The sequence below is a fragment of the Eubalaena glacialis genome, chromosome 12 (genome assembly GCF_028564815.1).
Source record: "Eubalaena glacialis isolate mEubGla1 chromosome 12, mEubGla1.1.hap2.+ XY, whole genome shotgun sequence".
Taxonomy (NCBI): domain Eukaryota; kingdom Metazoa; phylum Chordata; class Mammalia; order Artiodactyla; family Balaenidae; genus Eubalaena; species Eubalaena glacialis.
The window spans coordinates 44,079,141-44,098,157 of record NC_083727.1 but is presented as its reverse complement, the minus strand read 5'-3'; the positions used below and the strand labels follow the sequence as shown (position 1 = coordinate 44,098,157).

The window sequence follows — 19,017 nt, the reverse complement described above, 5'->3', positions numbered from 1 at the left end:
GCACAAACAAAATATATCTCTTCAGCCAGAGAAACTGCTATTCGGTTGCTGAATGGAGGCCTTAAAATTAATCTCATAAGGACATTAATTAAAGATGGATGAGCCCAGAATAGCATTTACTGTGGAAAACATGCTTCCTGTCTATCTCCTGCTCATTTCCTGCTGCCATCTCAGTCCCTTTCTTGTCCTTACCAACTGGGGATATTATTAAATTCACTGGTATAAAAATATCCTTTGGTCTCCCGCTGGTAATTAACCTAACTTTAGGTTAGTGGAATTGTCAGTATGGATTAATTTTATATATTGGTGGTTGTAGGCTCATCATTTATGTGTAGAATTACTATAAGTTAACATCAAGAACATTAAGCATCTTATTGTCCCATCATTGACTCTAATATTAAACCAAAGATATTACATTAAATATGTCTATGCCTATTTCATCACAATAGAAACAGACACTCACGCTTCACATACCTTAAGAAAGGATATACAGAAAAAGAGATTATTGTTGAATTTCTGTTGCAAATTTTCAGCTTCCTGGGATATTTCACCTTGTTTTCAATATCTACATCAAATATTTGCATTCCATTTTGTGATTCTTTCAGCACAAAGTAGAGATGCCTTGAAATCCAGTCAATTGTAATAATTGTGATATCAAAAACCACTGCATCTCGGAAAATCTTAACAACAGGTAGAAAACACAGCCAAGAAGATAATGCTCATTTTCTTCAACTCTGAGGACTTTTTTTGTAATCACTCAATTTCTTATTTACTGCACTTCTCTTTTGTAATCCAAAATCTCGGTAACTCTGGACTATGTGCCACTGTAACACTGGTCCTCTTCTCACATTGTATATTTTCCCTGGTTAATTTCAACTGCCGTGGCTTCAACTGTAATCCATAGACCGGAGCTACAAATTCACATCTTCAGGCAAGATCTCTCATTGAGTTACTGCTTCAAATATCAAACTGCCTACTGAACATCTCCAAATGAATGATCTCAGAAAACAAAATTCATCACCCCACCCCCCCAAACCTCCTTTTCTCCTGCATTTTATATTTTTATGGATTTCCAGCACTCACCTGAAGAGCAGTCTCGACAACTGTGGTTCACCCTTGACTTCTTCCTCCCATTACGACCCATAGCAAATTAGTCCCATTTTAAATGTCTCCTGAGCTTGTCCTCTCCTCTCTTACCTCACTGTCTCTCACTTCCTGCCTAACATTTCCTGTCTGGATTCCTGTGATAGTTCCTGATTGCCTCAGACTTAACCTTCTCTTCTTTGCTAACAGAGAGGTCTTCCTAAAACACTACTTGATCATGTTAATGACCCACTAAATTTCTTGAATGGCTTGATGTTGGCTTCAAAATTGACACTCATCTCCTTGGCACAGTAAAGAAGGTCCCTTATATTTAGGCTCTTGCCCACCTCTTCAGCTTTACCACCTGCCTTTTACTCTGCCCTGACCCCCACCTCCATTCCAAGCTCTTTCTAGTTACAGCTCCCCAAACAGGCTATGGCTCTCTGGTTTCCCGGACTTTGCTGCTCCCTCAGCTTTTCCCCACATTCACCTGGTTCATCTTATTTGTACCCAAGATGTCTTTCCACTCTACCACCACCACCACCACTCCATCCTGGATGAAGCATCCTTTCTCTGTGATTCCACTGCATCCTGCCCTCAGCATAGCACTTACAGTCTTCTGCCTGTCTTCTCCTCTAGCTAACATTCAGTGAATACCTACCACATTCCAGGCATTGTGCTAAATGCCTTACATGGATTAGCTCATTAATCTTCACCCTAAAATGAGGGACTATGCAACCATAGTGGTTAAATAAGTTGCTGATGGTCACAGTTCTAGCATGTAGTAAAGTCAGAATTAAATTCTAGGTTGTCAGATTTTAAAGCTCACCCTCTTAATCACCATGCCATACTGTCTTACTCTTGTTAGCCTAATACTAGACTGGATTTGTTCAAGGACTGTGACATTTTGTTTTACCTCTATCTCAGGTAACACAGTGCCTTAAGCCCAATAACTGTTTGCTAAATTAAGCCTGAATCACATCTGCACAAAACATAACCTGAATTCATTTGTGACTAAATAATTATACAACATCTGTCCTTTTCAACCATTCTAATCTTAATGGCTCAACCACTGGCTCGTCATTTTCATCACAGGGTTGTGTGATATGCAAATACTCCATTTCCTTTCAGAAGAATTATGTAGCAAAATACCTCAGAGCTGGACTGATTGTGCATGTTGAGGAGGAAGAGTGAGTCTCCCTGAGCATAGTACGCCACTGCGTCATCAGCTGTGTAGCCCATGGCACCAACGTCGCCTTCTGCCAAAAGTGTCCATACAACTTGATTTCGATCCATATCTAACAAAACTATCTTGTTGTCAAAAAAAGTTATGAGGTATGGAAATGCACTGATCTCTAAAAACAAAAAACAAGTAGATAATATGTATGAGAAAAAGAACTTTAGCAAAATCCCTTGATTCAACATCAAGCCATTTTGAAATCCCTGAGTCTCCTTTGGTCTCATTTACTACTCCCGTCTCAATGGATTCTGCCTGGGTGCTCTAAGCCTAGGTTTATTTAAGCGTGTTTGGTGATGATGAAAATTGATTATTTTATTTGACTTTAATTTCAGCTCAGAGATAGCACTTGGGTATCCCGGAGAATACTAAGGGTCAAAAATGTTTTTAAATCACTAGTTGTTATTCGCACAGGTTTTAGATAATAAATACCTGATGTTTTGGACTTTACTATGTCAGAAAATGGTCCAGGTCCTTTGGATGTGAAGACTCGAACCTAAAGAAAGAAAAGGATACAAAAATGTGCATTCAAAAGTGTCCTCAGTGACAACAGTTAAGTTCTGAGACTGATAAATTATTGAATGTTTCATTTCACAATTATGAGATATATTATGAATAGGTTCAGTTATTCACATCTAAGTATATAGCAAAAAATTACTAAGAGGAAAAATAGTCCCAAACAATTTTTGGTAGGATTTTTTGTCCAGAAAAGTACAAAGTAATGGCACAAACCTCTATTGCAAAAGATCTGAATTTCTATAAAAGGTCTTTAGCTATTTCCAAAATTAAATTACATGGAACATTTAACAGAAACAAAACCATACAGATTATGGTAAACTTCCACTTTATCATGAAATCAACAAGAAGCTTCAAATAACTAAATTTACTGTACTTTTTTAAAAGAAGATTTATAAAAAGAAAAGAGTAATTAACCCTTATATTTGAAAATGAGTTGTGCGTTTCAAACCACTTTTACGTATATTATCTCTTTTGATCCTCACAACTACTAAGAGTAGAAACTGGACAAAGGTCATAATTAGGGTAGGTAACCTATCCACAATGACGCATGTAGAAACTGGCATAAAACTAAGTCTTCTGAGGTCTGTATGCTTTTCTTCCCACTGTGCCACACTGCGTTCTAACAGCAAAGTTTTTTTAAACAATTTTTATTACATGTCTCTTATTATATAATAATAATTTCCACTTCCAAAGCTTGCCTGTGTTCTATAGCCTAAAAGAAAATTGCCATCCATAATGATGGCCTTGAAAGATAGAACCTCAAGTGCCCTCTCAATCAACAAAACATTGGATTATTTTTATTACACTTCTAGTATTAAATCTATTTTACTATATTCTGTTTATTACTATCTGTGTATGGTGTGCGTGCATGTGTGTGTGTTTATCATGGTGCATATATATATCAATCAGTCTTCACTTTTGCACTGGACCGTGTTAAGTAAAACTCATGCCTATACATGCACATCACTTTGCAAAGCTCTGTGGTGACTGAGATTTGAACCAATATAAGCATATAGGCAAATACACTTAACCAGACTATTTATTTAACTGGAACACACATGATTCTTAACAAATAGGAATGTGTGTTATCTTTAACTTTTATGTACAACTTTTTTGATTAGTATATGTAGACCTAATATATTATCAAAATAATTACTGAATTAGAATTTTACAAAAAGAAAATAGATCCTCTGGAAACCACAAATCTCTAAAACACTCCCCAAAACATTCTGTCCCCCAAAATGAAATGGAAAATAACTCTAAATATGTACAACCTTGTCACCAACCTGGTACATAATGATGATGTGAAAATCATCAGGCTATCTACCATAAGGGAAAAGCTATGTCATGTTATATTTAAAATGCCAAAATAGGTGGCAGTCATTTTTCCTTTTGACTCCTACTCTCTCCGACTTTCTCCTCTCTCCGCAGCCAGGTGATAAATGTGAGATGTCAACTACCCAGACCCTCAGCTTTTATTTCCTTTAGTAGCTGCAATTGGGGGCATCCAGATGACTCCCAGCAGCTGATGTAATATAGTGGAAAGGACTCTAGAAGCTAGACTGTAGCACACCACTTCCCAACCACACAGCTTTGGTACCTCACTGATACACCCAGGGACATGGCTTTTTCTTCACAATGTGAGGATCAAATGAGATAATGAATATAAAAGCACCTAGTGTGGTACACGGCCTATAGTGGTGGAGCCAAAAAATAATGTTTGTTCTGAATCTGGAAGCAAGAAAATTGTCAAGATGTCCTTTACCCTAGCTGTCCCCTCTCCCTTCTGTACCTTTGCTGTCCACTTGACCTCTGTGATCACAGCGTACATGAAATTATTGACAGAGCGGCAGAATTCTTAACCTGGTCCTTTAATCCACCTTTTGTCTACACTATTCAGACCCCTGTATCCCTGTTTTCACTCTCATACCTGGAAGGCAACACTGTACCCAAGACTCATACCCTCAAGTTGAAAAGACATCACTGAGGAAGTGACATTGACAGCAATCCAGTCTTTGAATGTTTTGTTTGTGTCGCTTTGGTGGGATATTTGATAGAAAATTTCGAATCTTGTTAACACACCATTTTCGTGCTTAGGCTTATTCCACCTCAATTCCACCACAACTTCATTCTTATTGTGGTATTTTTCACTTGGTAATATAAATATTCTGGGATTCTCTGGTGCTGATGGAACTGAAAAGCAGAGACACAGGGCAGAAAACAATACAAGGTCAACCTCTACCACTCATGATGAGGATGCAGAGCACCTTAGTAATAAATATTTCTCATTCCTGACAGTTAAGGTATATCTATCTTCTTCTTAAAGATCTTCAGGAGAGAATATTCCATAGATTTCTTCAGGAACCTATCCTGATATTTCTGCAAATCTTCCTTTTCTCCAACCCAAATCCTGCTTACTACCACTGAGGCACACCTTTCTCATCTGTGGTCTGTATACATGGAAGCTGGCCAGTTCACCTTATAAAATACAGTATTTACTCTCACTCTGGAGGTGGAAATGGCAGTCACCAGGAAGGAAGACACTATCTCTATCCAGCCTTTAGCCAGTTCCGGGTGTAAAATACAGCATATCCAGGATCCAGGCCCTCTCACCGTGAACCCTCTGTGAGAGTATGGCTTAGTTGTTGCCATCTATTCTGGAGCCACATCAAGCAATTTAGCCTCTCCCAATCCTTTAATTAATTTCTCTCTCTCTCTCTCTCTCTGTCAATCAAGAGAAATTCCTCTGCCTGATTTCCAAGTCATTCCATCCAAGACATCCCTCTTCTTTCTTAGGATTCCTCCATAGGTCCCCTCCCACTCTGCTGCTCCAATCACATTGCTCCTTAATGTTCAACACTCACATCGTTATCCAATCCCCAGACCTTCTTGCATTGTATTTACATGGGATAAACCTCTTCTTTCTTCATGCCTTAGAGCCCAGCTAAAGTTTCCACTCCCCAAAGGCCTTCCCCAGCCATACCAGTCTGCGTGTATGGCCCTCTCATAAGAATGCTGAGAGGCAGCTTGATAGAGGTGAAGGTTTCATAGCTTGTTTATTCACTCTATGCCACTGCTACTCAGTTGTCACTGTCTTATTTCTATTATCATTAGCAGCGTCTGTGTTTATCTCTCTACTGTCTTATGAGCTCCGTCAGAGAGAAAGCACCTTTTCTTATTCCTTATTAAATCCCCCCAAATCTAGTAAAAGACTGGCACACAGTAAGTGCTTAATAAATATTTGTCAATTTGAATAATTTCCAACTATATTGTAAATTCCCCGAAGGCAAGGGCCAAATCTTATCATTTTTCCTTATTTCAGAGTGCTGATGGCCCCTAGCCCCCAGTGCATCCCCTGATAGTCAAGTCCATTTCCACAGAAGAAGCCAACCAAAACTGACATCCCAAGACAATCTCAAAGAGAGCATACCTGGATTCAAATGCTAACTGCTCCGGAACCTGCCCAGGCTCCACTATGTTCCTGTTATGAGACTCACGGATAAATATTGTTGATAAAATCTTAACAGTTTAAAAAAAAAATTGCAACAGTGAACATATGTCTGTTTATTGAGCTCTTACTGCCTGCCAGGTCCCGTGCTAGGAAGTTTATATAAATTAAATCAACATGATAAGATCACTCGCCAGTGTCTGCGAAAATGACTGAATGGAGATTTGAAGAAACTAGAGTGAAAAGTCCAGATTAAGCCCCAGCCCTGCCACTCACTAGCTAATTTACATTGGGCAACTCCTAGGCTTCCATTTTCTCCTAGCATAACCAAGATAATAACACCTGTCCTACCTACCACAGAGATGATACAATGATGTTGAGGGTCACTGAAATGATACAATGATGTTTCTGACACATGATAGGGATGTAATAAATGTTTAATAAAGGAGTGATATATATAAATGTGCTTTGTACACTTTAAAGTGATATACACACGTAAAGGTGTGGCTAATTTCCTTTTTTAAAATATATTCCAAAGAAAAACATTTTTAAAAAATTTAGAGGGACTTCCCTGGTGGCGCAGTGGTTAAGAATCCGCCTGCCAATGCAGGGCACGTGGTCCGGGAAGATCCCACATGCCGCGGAGCAACTAAGCCCGTGCGCCACAACTACTGAAGCCCACGTGCCTAGAGCCCGTGCTCTGCGACAAGAGAAGCCACCGCAGTGAGAAGCCCCCTCACCCCAACGAAGAGTAACCCCCGCTCGCAGCAGCTAGAGAAAGCCCGCGCGCAGCAACGAAGACCTAACGCAGCCAAAAATAAATTAATTAAATACATTTTTTAAAAAAAATTAGACATCGATATTCACCTACAGAAGATTCTGAGTTACCATCTGTGAGAACACCTCCTGGTAAACCTGCCTCCCAGGAAATTTTTACTGTTCTTAAATCCCCTTTGTCTTTATGAAGCATCTCACAAATTACCTGAACCATGTTTCTGCATTATATACATACTGTATATCATTACAGTCAAGTGAAACAGTCTTTAAGAAATCTTTGAGATATTCCTTTGGAATAAATTATGCAGATTTATTTTAGTGGTGCTATTCTAATCTCCAAAAAGTCATTGAAAGAGTATTGAATCTAAACACATCTACAAAACTGAAAGTTACTTTTAAAAATTATTAACTATCCATTCTAGATCATGGAAGGTGAGATTCTGTCTTTTTTTAAAAGAGATTTTAACCCCTGTACCTGTTTCAGGTGCTCGGAGTGATAGAGATGTTTTGGGGCCCTTTCCCCAGTAGGTATAAGGAGTGACAGAAAGATTAAATAAGGCATAGGGCTCCAACCCTTCCACAGTAAATACAGGTAAAGAGTGTTGTTCACTAGCCAGGAACTAAAATATAAGCACAAAACATTATTTTCTTAGGGAGAGAATCATAACATCTTTTATTCCTAATTAACTAAAATCTTCAAACTTTGGTTCACATGTAAAGTTAAACCTTGCAATTTTGGAAACGCTAATGTTGGTAAATTCCATGTTGCTCCACAAGGACCAGTATATCTAACACACCAATGGTTAACACTAACCACAAAGCAATCAGAGACTGGCTATAAAAAAGAGTTCTCAGGAATAATCTTAATAATCAAATGCTACAGGAACAGTGAGGGAGATGAGCTTGGCTAAGTAAAGAAAGTGGCAAATCAGTGTGGGCAGGGCTGACACAGATGCTACACTCTGTTTGAAAAATGGAAGTTACTAGAACCAATGCCATACCTTAGAATGAGCACTAAATTCCACACTGTAGAAAATTACACCCCAATCCACTGCTGGGGAAGCATTCCAGAGGATTTGAAAACTCGAAGCATTTCCTTCAATCATAAATGAAGACTCTGGGATGGCATCTGGGATAACCTTAGGGGTAAAGGAAAAGTTCCCTATGGGATGAAAGAAACAATAGAGAAAGAAAGAATTTAGGATTATCAATTATCACAGATACATGGAAGATTAATAGAAATTACTAATAATTAGAATCAAAACAAAAGTTTTCTTTCCTTTAATATATCCTGAAAATTATCTTTTTCTGTTTCAGGCTGTAAATTTGGGTTAAGAGTAAAATGACTGCAAGCAAATTAACAGAAACTACTAAAGCCTTTTTTTCCTCTTAAAACATAATTCTAAAGAAAAAAAACCCCAACCTTAACATTTATTTAACAGAAAGTATGGAGAAGAGAGGGTATGCAGGAATAAAATATCGTACCTGGCAGAGGCTTGAGGGATGTCTGAATAATTGTGAACTGATTAAATTTGGCTGGTTCCAAAACAGAGACGCTAGTTCTCTGATCTATTTCCTGAGCTGTAATAATCCTAAAGCCATTGATCCAGAAGAGCCGACCACTGTAGTACATCAGTGAGTTCTGGGAAATGTCAGAAGTACTCCAGGCTGCGAACTCTGTGATGGTGGTGTCCCCAGCACTGCTGAAACAGGATGTCAATTAGTATGTCTATCTGGAGTGGGGTAAGGGCTGGTGCATTCAAGTACTGGAGAGAATGTGTGTTTGTGAGTGTGTGTGTTTGAAAACAAAGAGAAAATACTTTGCAACAATAATTGTCATTATTCTTAATTCCATATTAAGTTGATTTTTACATTTTTTTATGAAGTATACCGAAAGCAAATTTTCAAGGGTTTTTCTTATGAATGTGATATTGCAATAGCAAGAGTGTTACACAGATTTTAATAAATCCTTGTGATTTTTACCAAAAAAATTTTTTACCCTACATCAAAGGCACAACCCATTGATTTGTTTCTCCTCATTGCATCATGCCTTCCTCCTATTCTTGGTTAGTCATCTTATTTACTCACCATTCTTTATTCTAGGTTGTTTAGTCATTCACTTTATACTATTCACAACTGTCTGTTGCTTCAGTGATACTTACCAACTTCCACAGCTTAGTCCAAATGCTCCGTTTCAGACCAGGGAATTCAAGGAAACAGACTATTGTTTTAAACTGCTTTTAAAGTCTTTTTCTCAATGACAAGGAATTTTACAATGATTTTTATTTTAAAAATCTGCTTGATTGTTTCTAAAATTACTCCAGTTGTCTAGTTCTCACAATAACTATCTCAGTGATTCTCAGTCTTTTGGAGTAGTTATTTCACTTTTTTTTAATGATTTCTCTAAAATCTTTTAAAGTGTTGACATTCCCCTCTTTAGAAAAGTATGGCACTTAAAATCAAAATATATAAAAGTTTTGTTTTGAGAGTTTCATAATACTTCCTTGAGAAAACTGAAACTACCTCCGAGGACCTGAGAGGTGTCAGCCTTATAAAGAAAAAGTACATTCACTAGTACTATTCCCATAGTCCTTTTTCTCATAAAATAGTCTTTATTCATACCGACTCAGATGTGAAGCCAGCACCTGGTTTGCCTTTTGGCCTTTCACCCACTTGTCTAATTTTACACCTTGTCGTTTCCACTTCTTATTAGAACTTTCCAGTAACCTTGGTGAGGTATATAAAACCTAATTCCATATGGAAAGAAGCTCAGCAAGCAAGATGCACTTGGCCTGAGAAGGCTGGCCCTTCTGGACCACACACAGAGCTGCTGCAGCCTAGATCTGTGAATGTGTTCATGTTAGCCTTGCGCACAGGTCGTTTGTTCAGCATTCCCAAAACAGTGCCCAGGACAGAGATTTCCCTGCAGGGTGAGACTGGAGATCCTTAGTTGTCACTGGTTGGATTGCCCCTCATTTCCAGCTGAAGACTCCTCTCCTGTAAATATCTCCTGGGCTGATCGGAAAACTCTTGCCATCTGGTGTTCATAGCAATTTCAGCACAACCTCCTCACTTACAGGAGATGAGTACCTCAAACCCTTCAGTCCTCAGCAACAGGTAGAGCTGGATTTAAATCAAAGCGCAACAAAAAAAAATCATTAAAGGGTAAACCCTTCCATGAAGCATGAGCTGTGTATAGAGGGCAGCTGATGTTACTCTACTGAGGGCTTACTCATTTATTCATTCGTTCAGCAAATGTTGGGTGCCTAGTTCTGTGTTGGCCACTAGGAATACAGTGGTAAATAAGACAAATACAATCCCTGCCCTCATAAAATATACAGCCTAGCAGAATAGGCAGGTAATGAGCAAATATCTACACCATTGAATGGCACTGTAAAAGGAAAGGTAGAGTGGGCTCCTAAACAAGGAGACCTAATGGGGTCTGGTCAGAGAAAGCCACTCTTAGAGAACGATGTTTAAGCTGAGCCATGCAATCTGAACACAAAGTAACCAAGAGAACTGGGTTTGGGCACCATTTTAGGCAGAGGGAACAGCAGGGTGTAGGCTCCTTTGGAGCAATATACTCAGTCCTGACATGACTAAATATGCCTGAACTTTTATGACAGATGCACCCTTTTCAACCTCCAAGACAGATATGTTGTTATAGATTATATATATATGTTATATGTTGGTAATAGATTCATTCTTTAATAAACCAAAGGTAATGGCTGTACATAGGAAAGGGAAGAGCAGTTTGAAAGGCAGCTTACAGTTGTCAAGTTCAGAATATGCTGAACGACAACAGACAGCTAATCTCATCTCTACTCTATGCTAGAACTACACTGTCCAGTAATGTAACCACTAGGCCACAGGTGACTACTGAGCCCTTGACATGTGGCTACTACAGTTGAGGAGCTGAATTTTTATGTTATTTAATCTTAATTAATTTAGGTTAAAATTTTAAGCTAATATTTGATTTATATATTATGAATCATATGTATGATTTACTGGAAAACTTTTAAAACTTTATTTTGGAAAAACCTGGGTACGTAAATCAACTTTTTCAATTGTAAATTTTATAAAATCTTACTGCAGATCAAGTATTTCCTATGAAAACTTAGTGTGCAAAATGAGATGTGCAGTACATGTAAAATACACCCAAGCTATCCAAGAATTAATATGAAAAAGGAATACAAATAACTCAATAATTTACCTATATGCTTTTACTTTTTAAAATGAGGCAACAAGGAAATTTACAATTATATATGTGGCTCACATTAGTTGTATTGGGCAGTGCTGATCTAGACTAGAGGTGAGGAACTTAAAATGCAGAAGAAGGAAGCATGATTATATAATAGGAAAAAATTTCTGCTTGTAACATGGCTCTGGAATCCCTGTCTCTATGTACAGCTTTTTTTTCCCCCAGTGTGATAAAAAGGCAAGTCTTACATGGAGGGCAAAAGTGCCTGTCCTTTGTGTAACCTTGTCAAGATCTGCTGCACTCCACTGGGCATGCAGACAAGGAAAATTATTAACCTTGAGATAAGGAAATGCACTTTTAAAGGAGAAACTTCCTTCCTCTATCTGGTAAATCCAATAATACTGATTTTTCTGGACACTTGAGGAGCTGGGCTCTCAACGCCAGCTAACCTGTCCTCTGGAATGTACAGACAGGGAGAGTGAGCCGTAATCCTTCAGGACACTGTCACTTTGAACACCGTCTATATCTCACAGACAGATTCTTTTGACAATCAGATTGCCAGTACCTTACATTTCTAGGGAAGGGAACAACCAGTTTTCTATGGTTCACAGTTGGGAAACAAACCAGAGCTGTATGTTATAGCTGATATGAGATAAATGATTAATCAGATTTGCTGTGTTTATGCTTGTATGTATTATAGGTTTATAAACACATACTCCTTTTTCATAGTCTCTATGATTAAGAGTTTTTCCATAAACCAAAAAATATATATTTTTTAATCTAAAAGTAATTTTGACATTGTCTTCATAGAGCACGAATTCTTGGTCTTTGTAAGATTAGACTCTTGAAAATTTGATGAAATGAATGGATGCTCAATTTCCAAGCACTCACACACAACCTGAAACCCTCCATGACCTCCCTAGGGGGTCCAAGAACCCAATATTAGAAATCTCTGCCCTAGAGCAGGACCTTTTGTTTTACTTTAACCTTTTCCTGACTATCTCTCTAATTTACCATGTGACAATCGGCAAATTTATACACATCTGTGGTTTCAGTTTCCTCATCTATGTAATAATATGACCTCTAAATTCTCCCTTTAACTGCTCTTCTTTAATGATTTTATGTCCTGTATTTTAATTTGAGATATGTAACCGTTTCCTTGAAGTTAAAAACTATTGGCTGTTTAAACTAAAAATAGTAATGAACATGGATTTTAGAGTGTAGATGAAAGTAAAATATATGACAACAAGAAAGGGTAATAATTGAAACATATCACCATAAAGTTTTAAAATCATTTATGAAGTAAGAATATTTTGAATATGACTGTGGTAAGTTGAAGACATTTAATGTTAAAAATGCATATTTTACTCTCTAAAGCAACCTAAACAAAATTATAAATACATATAATTAAAATGTCATGAGAGGAGATAAAATGGAATACTAAAAAAGTATTTTATTTACCCTCAAAAATGCAGAGAAGTAGAACAGAGGAATGAACAGCCGATGGGACAAATGGAAGTCAAACACCAAGATGGTAGACTTAAATCCCAACATATCAATAATTATATTAAATGTAAATGAACCAAACACCCCAATTAAAAGGCAGAAATTGTCAGACTGCATAAAAAAGCAAAACCTTATATGCTATTTACAAGAGACACATTTTAAATGTAAAGACAAAAATTGAAAATAAAGAGATATAAAGAGCTGTACCATGCAAACACTAAGCATAAGAAAGCTGCTATGACTTTCCTAATACTATCAGACAAAATAGTCTTTAAGATGAAGAGTATTACCATAGATGAATGAGGATATTTTATAGTAATAAAAGGAAATACAATATAATCAAGTATATAGATAACAATACTAAATACAAAGCATGCAGATACGTCAACTAAAGAGTTATAGGCAAATCTATAATCATAGTTGGAGACTATAGTAAGAAGCAGAAAAACCCATCCACCCATTTCCTGGGCTCTTGAGGGGCATTCTCCTCAGTGCCTCTACTGGACTCTCTTTACACCCTATCACAGTATTCACCATATCCTACAGTAATTAGTTATTTACAAACTTACCTTTCCTTACAAGCACAATGCCTGCAACACAGTGGAAAATTAGTAAATGTTTATTGGAAGAATAAATGAATTCTCATGCACTATCATTTATAACTGAGGAGCAAGTTGTTCTCTTATTCTCAACCAATTGCCTTCAATCTTACTTACCTCTGACCCCGAAGAACAGCTGTGTACAGGTGAATACACTGACTGTCTTGAACCAACCAATACAGGAGCCCATCACTAAGGTCTAAAGTTAGAGCAATTACCTAAATAGAAAATATGGAAAGAAAACAAATCAAATACATGTTTAAGGATACCTCTGTGATTATGTCACACTTAAGCTACAGATTTCTCTTTAACATCCTCTTTGGAATAATAAACTCAGTGATTTTTGCCTTTCACTGAATATAAATATTATATGAGTATGTCTATTACTATGTAATTTTGATAAAAGCACTGGTTTCCTAAAAATCCCCAAATGGCAAGAAGTATCTGTTATTCACTTCTATATACTTATCTCTAGTGGTTCTCAAAGTTTGATTCTTGGACCAGCAGCATCAGCATCACCTGGGAACTTGTTACAAATACAAATTTTCAACCACACTCCAGGTCCTACTGAATGAGGGACTTTGAGCCACTGTGCAAAGCCTTGTCTAAAGCTAGCCATAACTTTGGACTCTTCAGCCACATAAGCCAATGAATTTGATCGTTGTTTAAATCAGTTGTTCGCAATTGCTGCACATTAGAATTACCAGTGGAGTTCTTTAAACTTCTCAATTCCCAGTCTGCATCCTGTTAAATTTTGATCTCTGGAGATGGTACCCAGTCTCCAGTATGTCTTCATATTCCCCAGGTAATTCCAATGTGTCTCCAAGTTTGAGAACCAGTGGTTCAAACCATTTAAAATTATATCTCCTGTTAATTACAACCAAAAACATCCTGACATTTTTCTAAAATATAACACAAACAGGGTTTTTATGTGATATAATTGGATAGAGTCATGTATATATAAAGTCCTATTTCCAGCTGACATCTTACAACCACTTCTCACTACTCTTTCTTTGTCTTCTTTTTACAATCTATGTCTTAATTTTACATCCAGTTGACTACGTGAGGCCTGAGGGAGGACTGTTTCTCCTATGAAATAAGGTGCATGAGATAGAAGTTACAATCCAAAGGATGTTTTTTGCTTTATTTGGCTTTATAGGTATTTTTCAAATGAGTTGAGATTGCTAGGAGTCTGACCTCAGAATAGCAGAGTCTTTCTATAGCAGACCTAGAGGCTGAGAGGTATCAGATAGGATTAAAGCTGATGACTGTATATTTAGCAAGATACAACAGCATATAAACAAAAAGATGAGCCAGTGAAAAATGTAAAAAGAATACAATAAAGTATCCAACAACTAAAAATACTTGCTGGCAGGTTACCCAAGGCTTGCTACAAAGAAATAATCTCAAGACCCATGGCTGCAAGAACCTTCAGTAGTCATGTAAATCACAGCCTTCAATCTTCAAGAAAACTCAACCTACTCCTTTCCCAAAAGGTAGAAAACTATTCTAGCAATTCCTAGCCTTTCGGGAGTTGAATTATGTCCTTTCTTCAGGCTAAAAGAGATTTATTGATACTTTTTCCAGTTAAAGTGAAACCAGGTTAATATTGTTTGGTTATCTATAATGAGATGCACTAGAGTTTTCTAAATTACAGATTAACTCTACTTTATCTCAAAAAAGAGATTCTACAACTCCCTTTGCTGGAATACAACAAACTGTTCAAGCTATAAGTGAAATTCAGGTGTTGGATCATTACCCCATTCCTTTACACCAGCCATTTGGGCCCATATTTAAGCAGTGTCAGAGGGTGTTCCATAAATCTTTGGTAACCATTGTTATGTCTAGTAACTCCCATACCTAGGAAATAATCCCTTTGATCTAAACAAAAACCTTGAAGTTTAATCCTCTGGTAAAATGTACTATATACTATGAGCCTGACACATCAGATGTGGCAAAAAGTATCTTTTCACTTTAAATGAATATCTCCTTTCATTCTCCCTTTTCATCACACAAATGAGTCTTTCTATAAGTGATTGGCTAACTATTTTATTATACCTGTTGATTGCAAAGTATCTTATACCCCGTGATAAATCTGTGAGTAATGCAGAAAGGAATGACAGTGAGTTGGAGCGCTTTGCTCAGTGCAAAACATATTACCTCCAAAACACCTACTAGCATTAATGGAGGCAGATGAATAAGACAACAAACCACGGAACCAGAACACAGATTTGCACAAGTAGCAACAACATCAGCCAGCCTGTGAGAGTATTTGGAGTGGATTTTAAAGAAAAGTGTATTTCCCCAAACATGCTGAGAAATCTAATGATTCACTCATTTACAGCAAAGTCCCCAGGGCCACTCCCAAGCTATCCTGAGTAGAAAAAACTCAAACGACAAGATCAGGACAGCAGGGAGATTACTGACAAAGTCTGAGGGATGAATAGGAAGTTACTCCTGATATACTGTTACCTTTAATATGCTTTTACACAAAAAAAGTTTTTCCCCTAACATTTTGTATTGAGACATAAAAAATATACTTTCTTTGTATTCAGACTCAAGTGGCTCTAAAATAGAGTTAAGGGATTTTTTCATTATTTGACAGGAATAATTAATCTCTGGATATGGTGTGTAAATTTCTGTTTCTTTTAAATATCTGTGTTATAATCTGTAGGTGCCAATCTTAAGAATTATAACTGATACATCCTATGGAATTGAGGATCAGTGACTCAACAATTTGTTTGTTTGTTTATAAATGATCTGATACATCTGTATTATCTCTACTGACAACAAAAATGGCTTTAAAAAAATAAGAAAATTTTAAGAAATATCCTAGATAGAAATAGTATAAATGATATATTTCTTCTTCATGCTTTTCTGTAATTTCTAAATTTTCTACAGTAGACATATATTATTATGATGATCAGAAAAAACAAAATTCAGAAATTTAGATGGGTTGCTAGAGGGTAGCTAAACAGGATCAAGAAAAATAGGTATCGCTTCTAGAAGTTGAGGAAGTAAAAATAACATTTGTTTTAGAACCATTTCTATATCAGGGTATTTTTTTAGATTGAGTTACAAAACACAAGCTTAACTATTGAGTGGTTACCATGTGCCTGGAACTATTCTCACTACTTCCCATGAATTATCTCATTTAATCTTCACAACAACCCTAAGAGGTAGGACAATTGTTAATATTCCCATTTTTCAGATAATGAAACAGACACAGAGAAGTCAACTTTCCTAGGAGTTACACAGTTTTTAGAGCAGTCAGTACCAGAAATTGATTGAAAATAATAAAACACCTAATCATCACCCAACAAGAAGCTCTAAAATATCCAAAGAATTCCTAAAGACTATGAAAACAGACGGAAATTAAAATGCTCTTAAAGTGTGAGTCCACTCAAGATAAAGCAAACTATAAAAATCTCCATATTCTAATTTATTTAATCAATTATGACAATCAATAAGACTTAGAGAAAGTTTGGTTATACCAAGATCTTACCATAACAGTATTTCTTTTCAGATTCTACCTGAACAACTCACAATAAGCAGAAACAGTATTATCATAACTATAAAACAGCATTATTTAGTACTATTAAATGATCAGATCTTATTTTTAATTTTCACCTTTTTCCCAGAAAACCAAGGCTGTGCCTGTAGTATAAGGGAACTTTCCCCATTTAGCCTGGTACTTTCAACTGAATACAGTGTGGTCCAATAGAGATATCCACCAACTGAGTCCACCACCATGTCATTCACCAACAACTTCACGTGAGTCACAATGTCTGTGTGTCCTGTCAACAGAGACTGCCTTTGTATCTATAAAACATAATCATGTCAGTTAGTGATTTTCAAATGGCATCATGAACAGTTTATTGCAATTGTTAGTAAATTACTGCATTCATACATTCATTTGTTCAACCACAAGTATTTATTGGCACTATGTGCTGGGTAGTGTGCCTAGCCTTGGAAACATAACAGAAGTTATAAGAAAGTTAGAGTTTATAAGGAAGCTTACTCCTTTTCATGCCTCTAAAGAGAAAGGAGATACATTTATTTTGAGTTAAAATACTTGCTCTTCCTAATCATACATCCAATCAACACATAAAAATGTATTTGATTAGGCTCCCAAAGAAGATGTGTACTCCTGATAAATGGTGATGTCTCTCTCCTTGCTCCTGTCAGTATATCTCCATAATATTAATTACTATCATTATTGAGTACCTATTATGTGCCAGGCACTGTACTTCTTTTTTTCAGTCTTTAAAATATTAGCTCTTTTAGCCCTCACATTAAGCCTGTAAAGGATTTCTATTTCCTACTTTTTCACAACTAAACTGGGTTCAAAGAAGTTAAGTAATTTTTCAAGGAGTTGAACAGTTTTATAAGAAACAGAGCAAATACTTGAAACCAGTTTTTATCCCACTCTTCCACTTCCTCCTTCAAAACTATTTTCAAACTAACCCATTTTGGGGAGCATTCTCTGATTAACCCCAGTCAGCTCCATTCTGCCTACAAGTCATTGGCACTTATGAATTCAGACTATACCATATTGCTTTGCTTCTAAATACATTGCTCTGTACGCTTCTTCTATTAATTCATGAATGTATTTTTATGTCATGAAAAGAGCAGGAGCAAGAGGTGATGGTTGCACAACACTGAACATACTAAAAACCACTGCATTTTATACAATCAAAGGGTGAATTTTCTGGTACATGGATTATATCTCAACAAAGCTGATATTTTTTTTTAAAAGAGCAGAGGCATGTCGTCTATTTTCTTCATATTCTCTACTATGCCTATTCTCAAGACTCTAAACATATTGGTAACAGATAATGAGTAAATAAATTAATGGACACGTGCCTTCCTGATTAGAAAACGATTTCCATACCATATTTCTTGATCTGTTAGACCAGTGTTCTCATCATCAACCATCCTTTTCTTCAGTGTGCACAATGCACGGGATGTCTTCATCTTGCCCCCAAATCCACTCTCCACCCTCTCCACCCTCCTCTGTGCCCCCTGAGCCTGATATCAATGGACTACATCAACCTAGCTCCATTGTTCTCTGGCTTCCAAAGAGTTTCAGCCAATGGAAGCGCTGGCAGAAGATCAGATGCCAGAAGAAAAGAGGGATGGGGGTACATATGTACCCCCGTATCACTCCTTGCTAGACCATACATTTTGACAGTGGCTGGTTTTCATGTCAGCAACTCTCCTAAAGCTACAGCCCTCACCATTCTTTCCCTTGCCCTTTATGCCTGGTGGCAGTAATATCCTCCCACACTTGCTAGCCCAGGGCATGCTTCACCATCCTTTGTTCATTTTCCTTAGCCCTGTAGATACCTTTGAAAATAGTCCCCTCACTTAGTTTCTTTTAATCATGCCTTTGGAGTGTGCCATCTTCCCTAGGACACTAACCCACTGGTGAACATTTTAATATATTTATTTTAAGATATTATTGAAAACATGTGACTAATACACCACCTAGTGATATAAAATTTCCTTTATACCTAAATACATTTTAATTAAAAAGTGAGTAGGCTTAGAGACAAATACTAAGTAAATATTAGTATAGGTGGTACACAAGTATGAAAAAATCATGAAAATTACATTCCAATCACTGAAATGGGTGGGCATTGTT

The 19,017-nt window shown here is 36.9% G+C and overlaps 1 protein-coding gene across 2 annotated transcripts in view; it reads right to left on the bottom strand.

Moving 5' to 3' along the window:
- ROS1 (ROS proto-oncogene 1, receptor tyrosine kinase) overlaps nt 1-19,017 on the bottom strand; it is a 111,873-nt gene that overhangs the window by 52,079 nt on the left and 40,777 nt on the right. Inside the window, exons 17-25 of one of the 2 annotated variants that reach the window (XM_061207014.1) lie at nt 17,001-17,192; nt 13,488-13,588; nt 8,550-8,767; nt 8,066-8,226; nt 7,540-7,684; nt 4,770-5,032; nt 2,753-2,816; nt 2,236-2,438; nt 475-680 (exon numbers count right to left, since the gene is read on the bottom strand). In XM_061207014.1, the coding sequence (XP_061062997.1) occupies nt 475-680; nt 2,236-2,438; nt 2,753-2,816; nt 4,770-5,032; nt 7,540-7,684; nt 8,066-8,226; nt 8,550-8,767; nt 13,488-13,588; nt 17,001-17,192 (1,553 nt within the window). The remainder of the gene's footprint in view (nt 1-474; nt 681-2,235; nt 2,439-2,752; nt 2,817-4,769; nt 5,033-7,539; nt 7,685-8,065; nt 8,227-8,549; nt 8,768-13,487; nt 13,589-17,000; nt 17,193-19,017) is intronic. The other variant, XM_061207013.1, reaches the window with a different exon arrangement.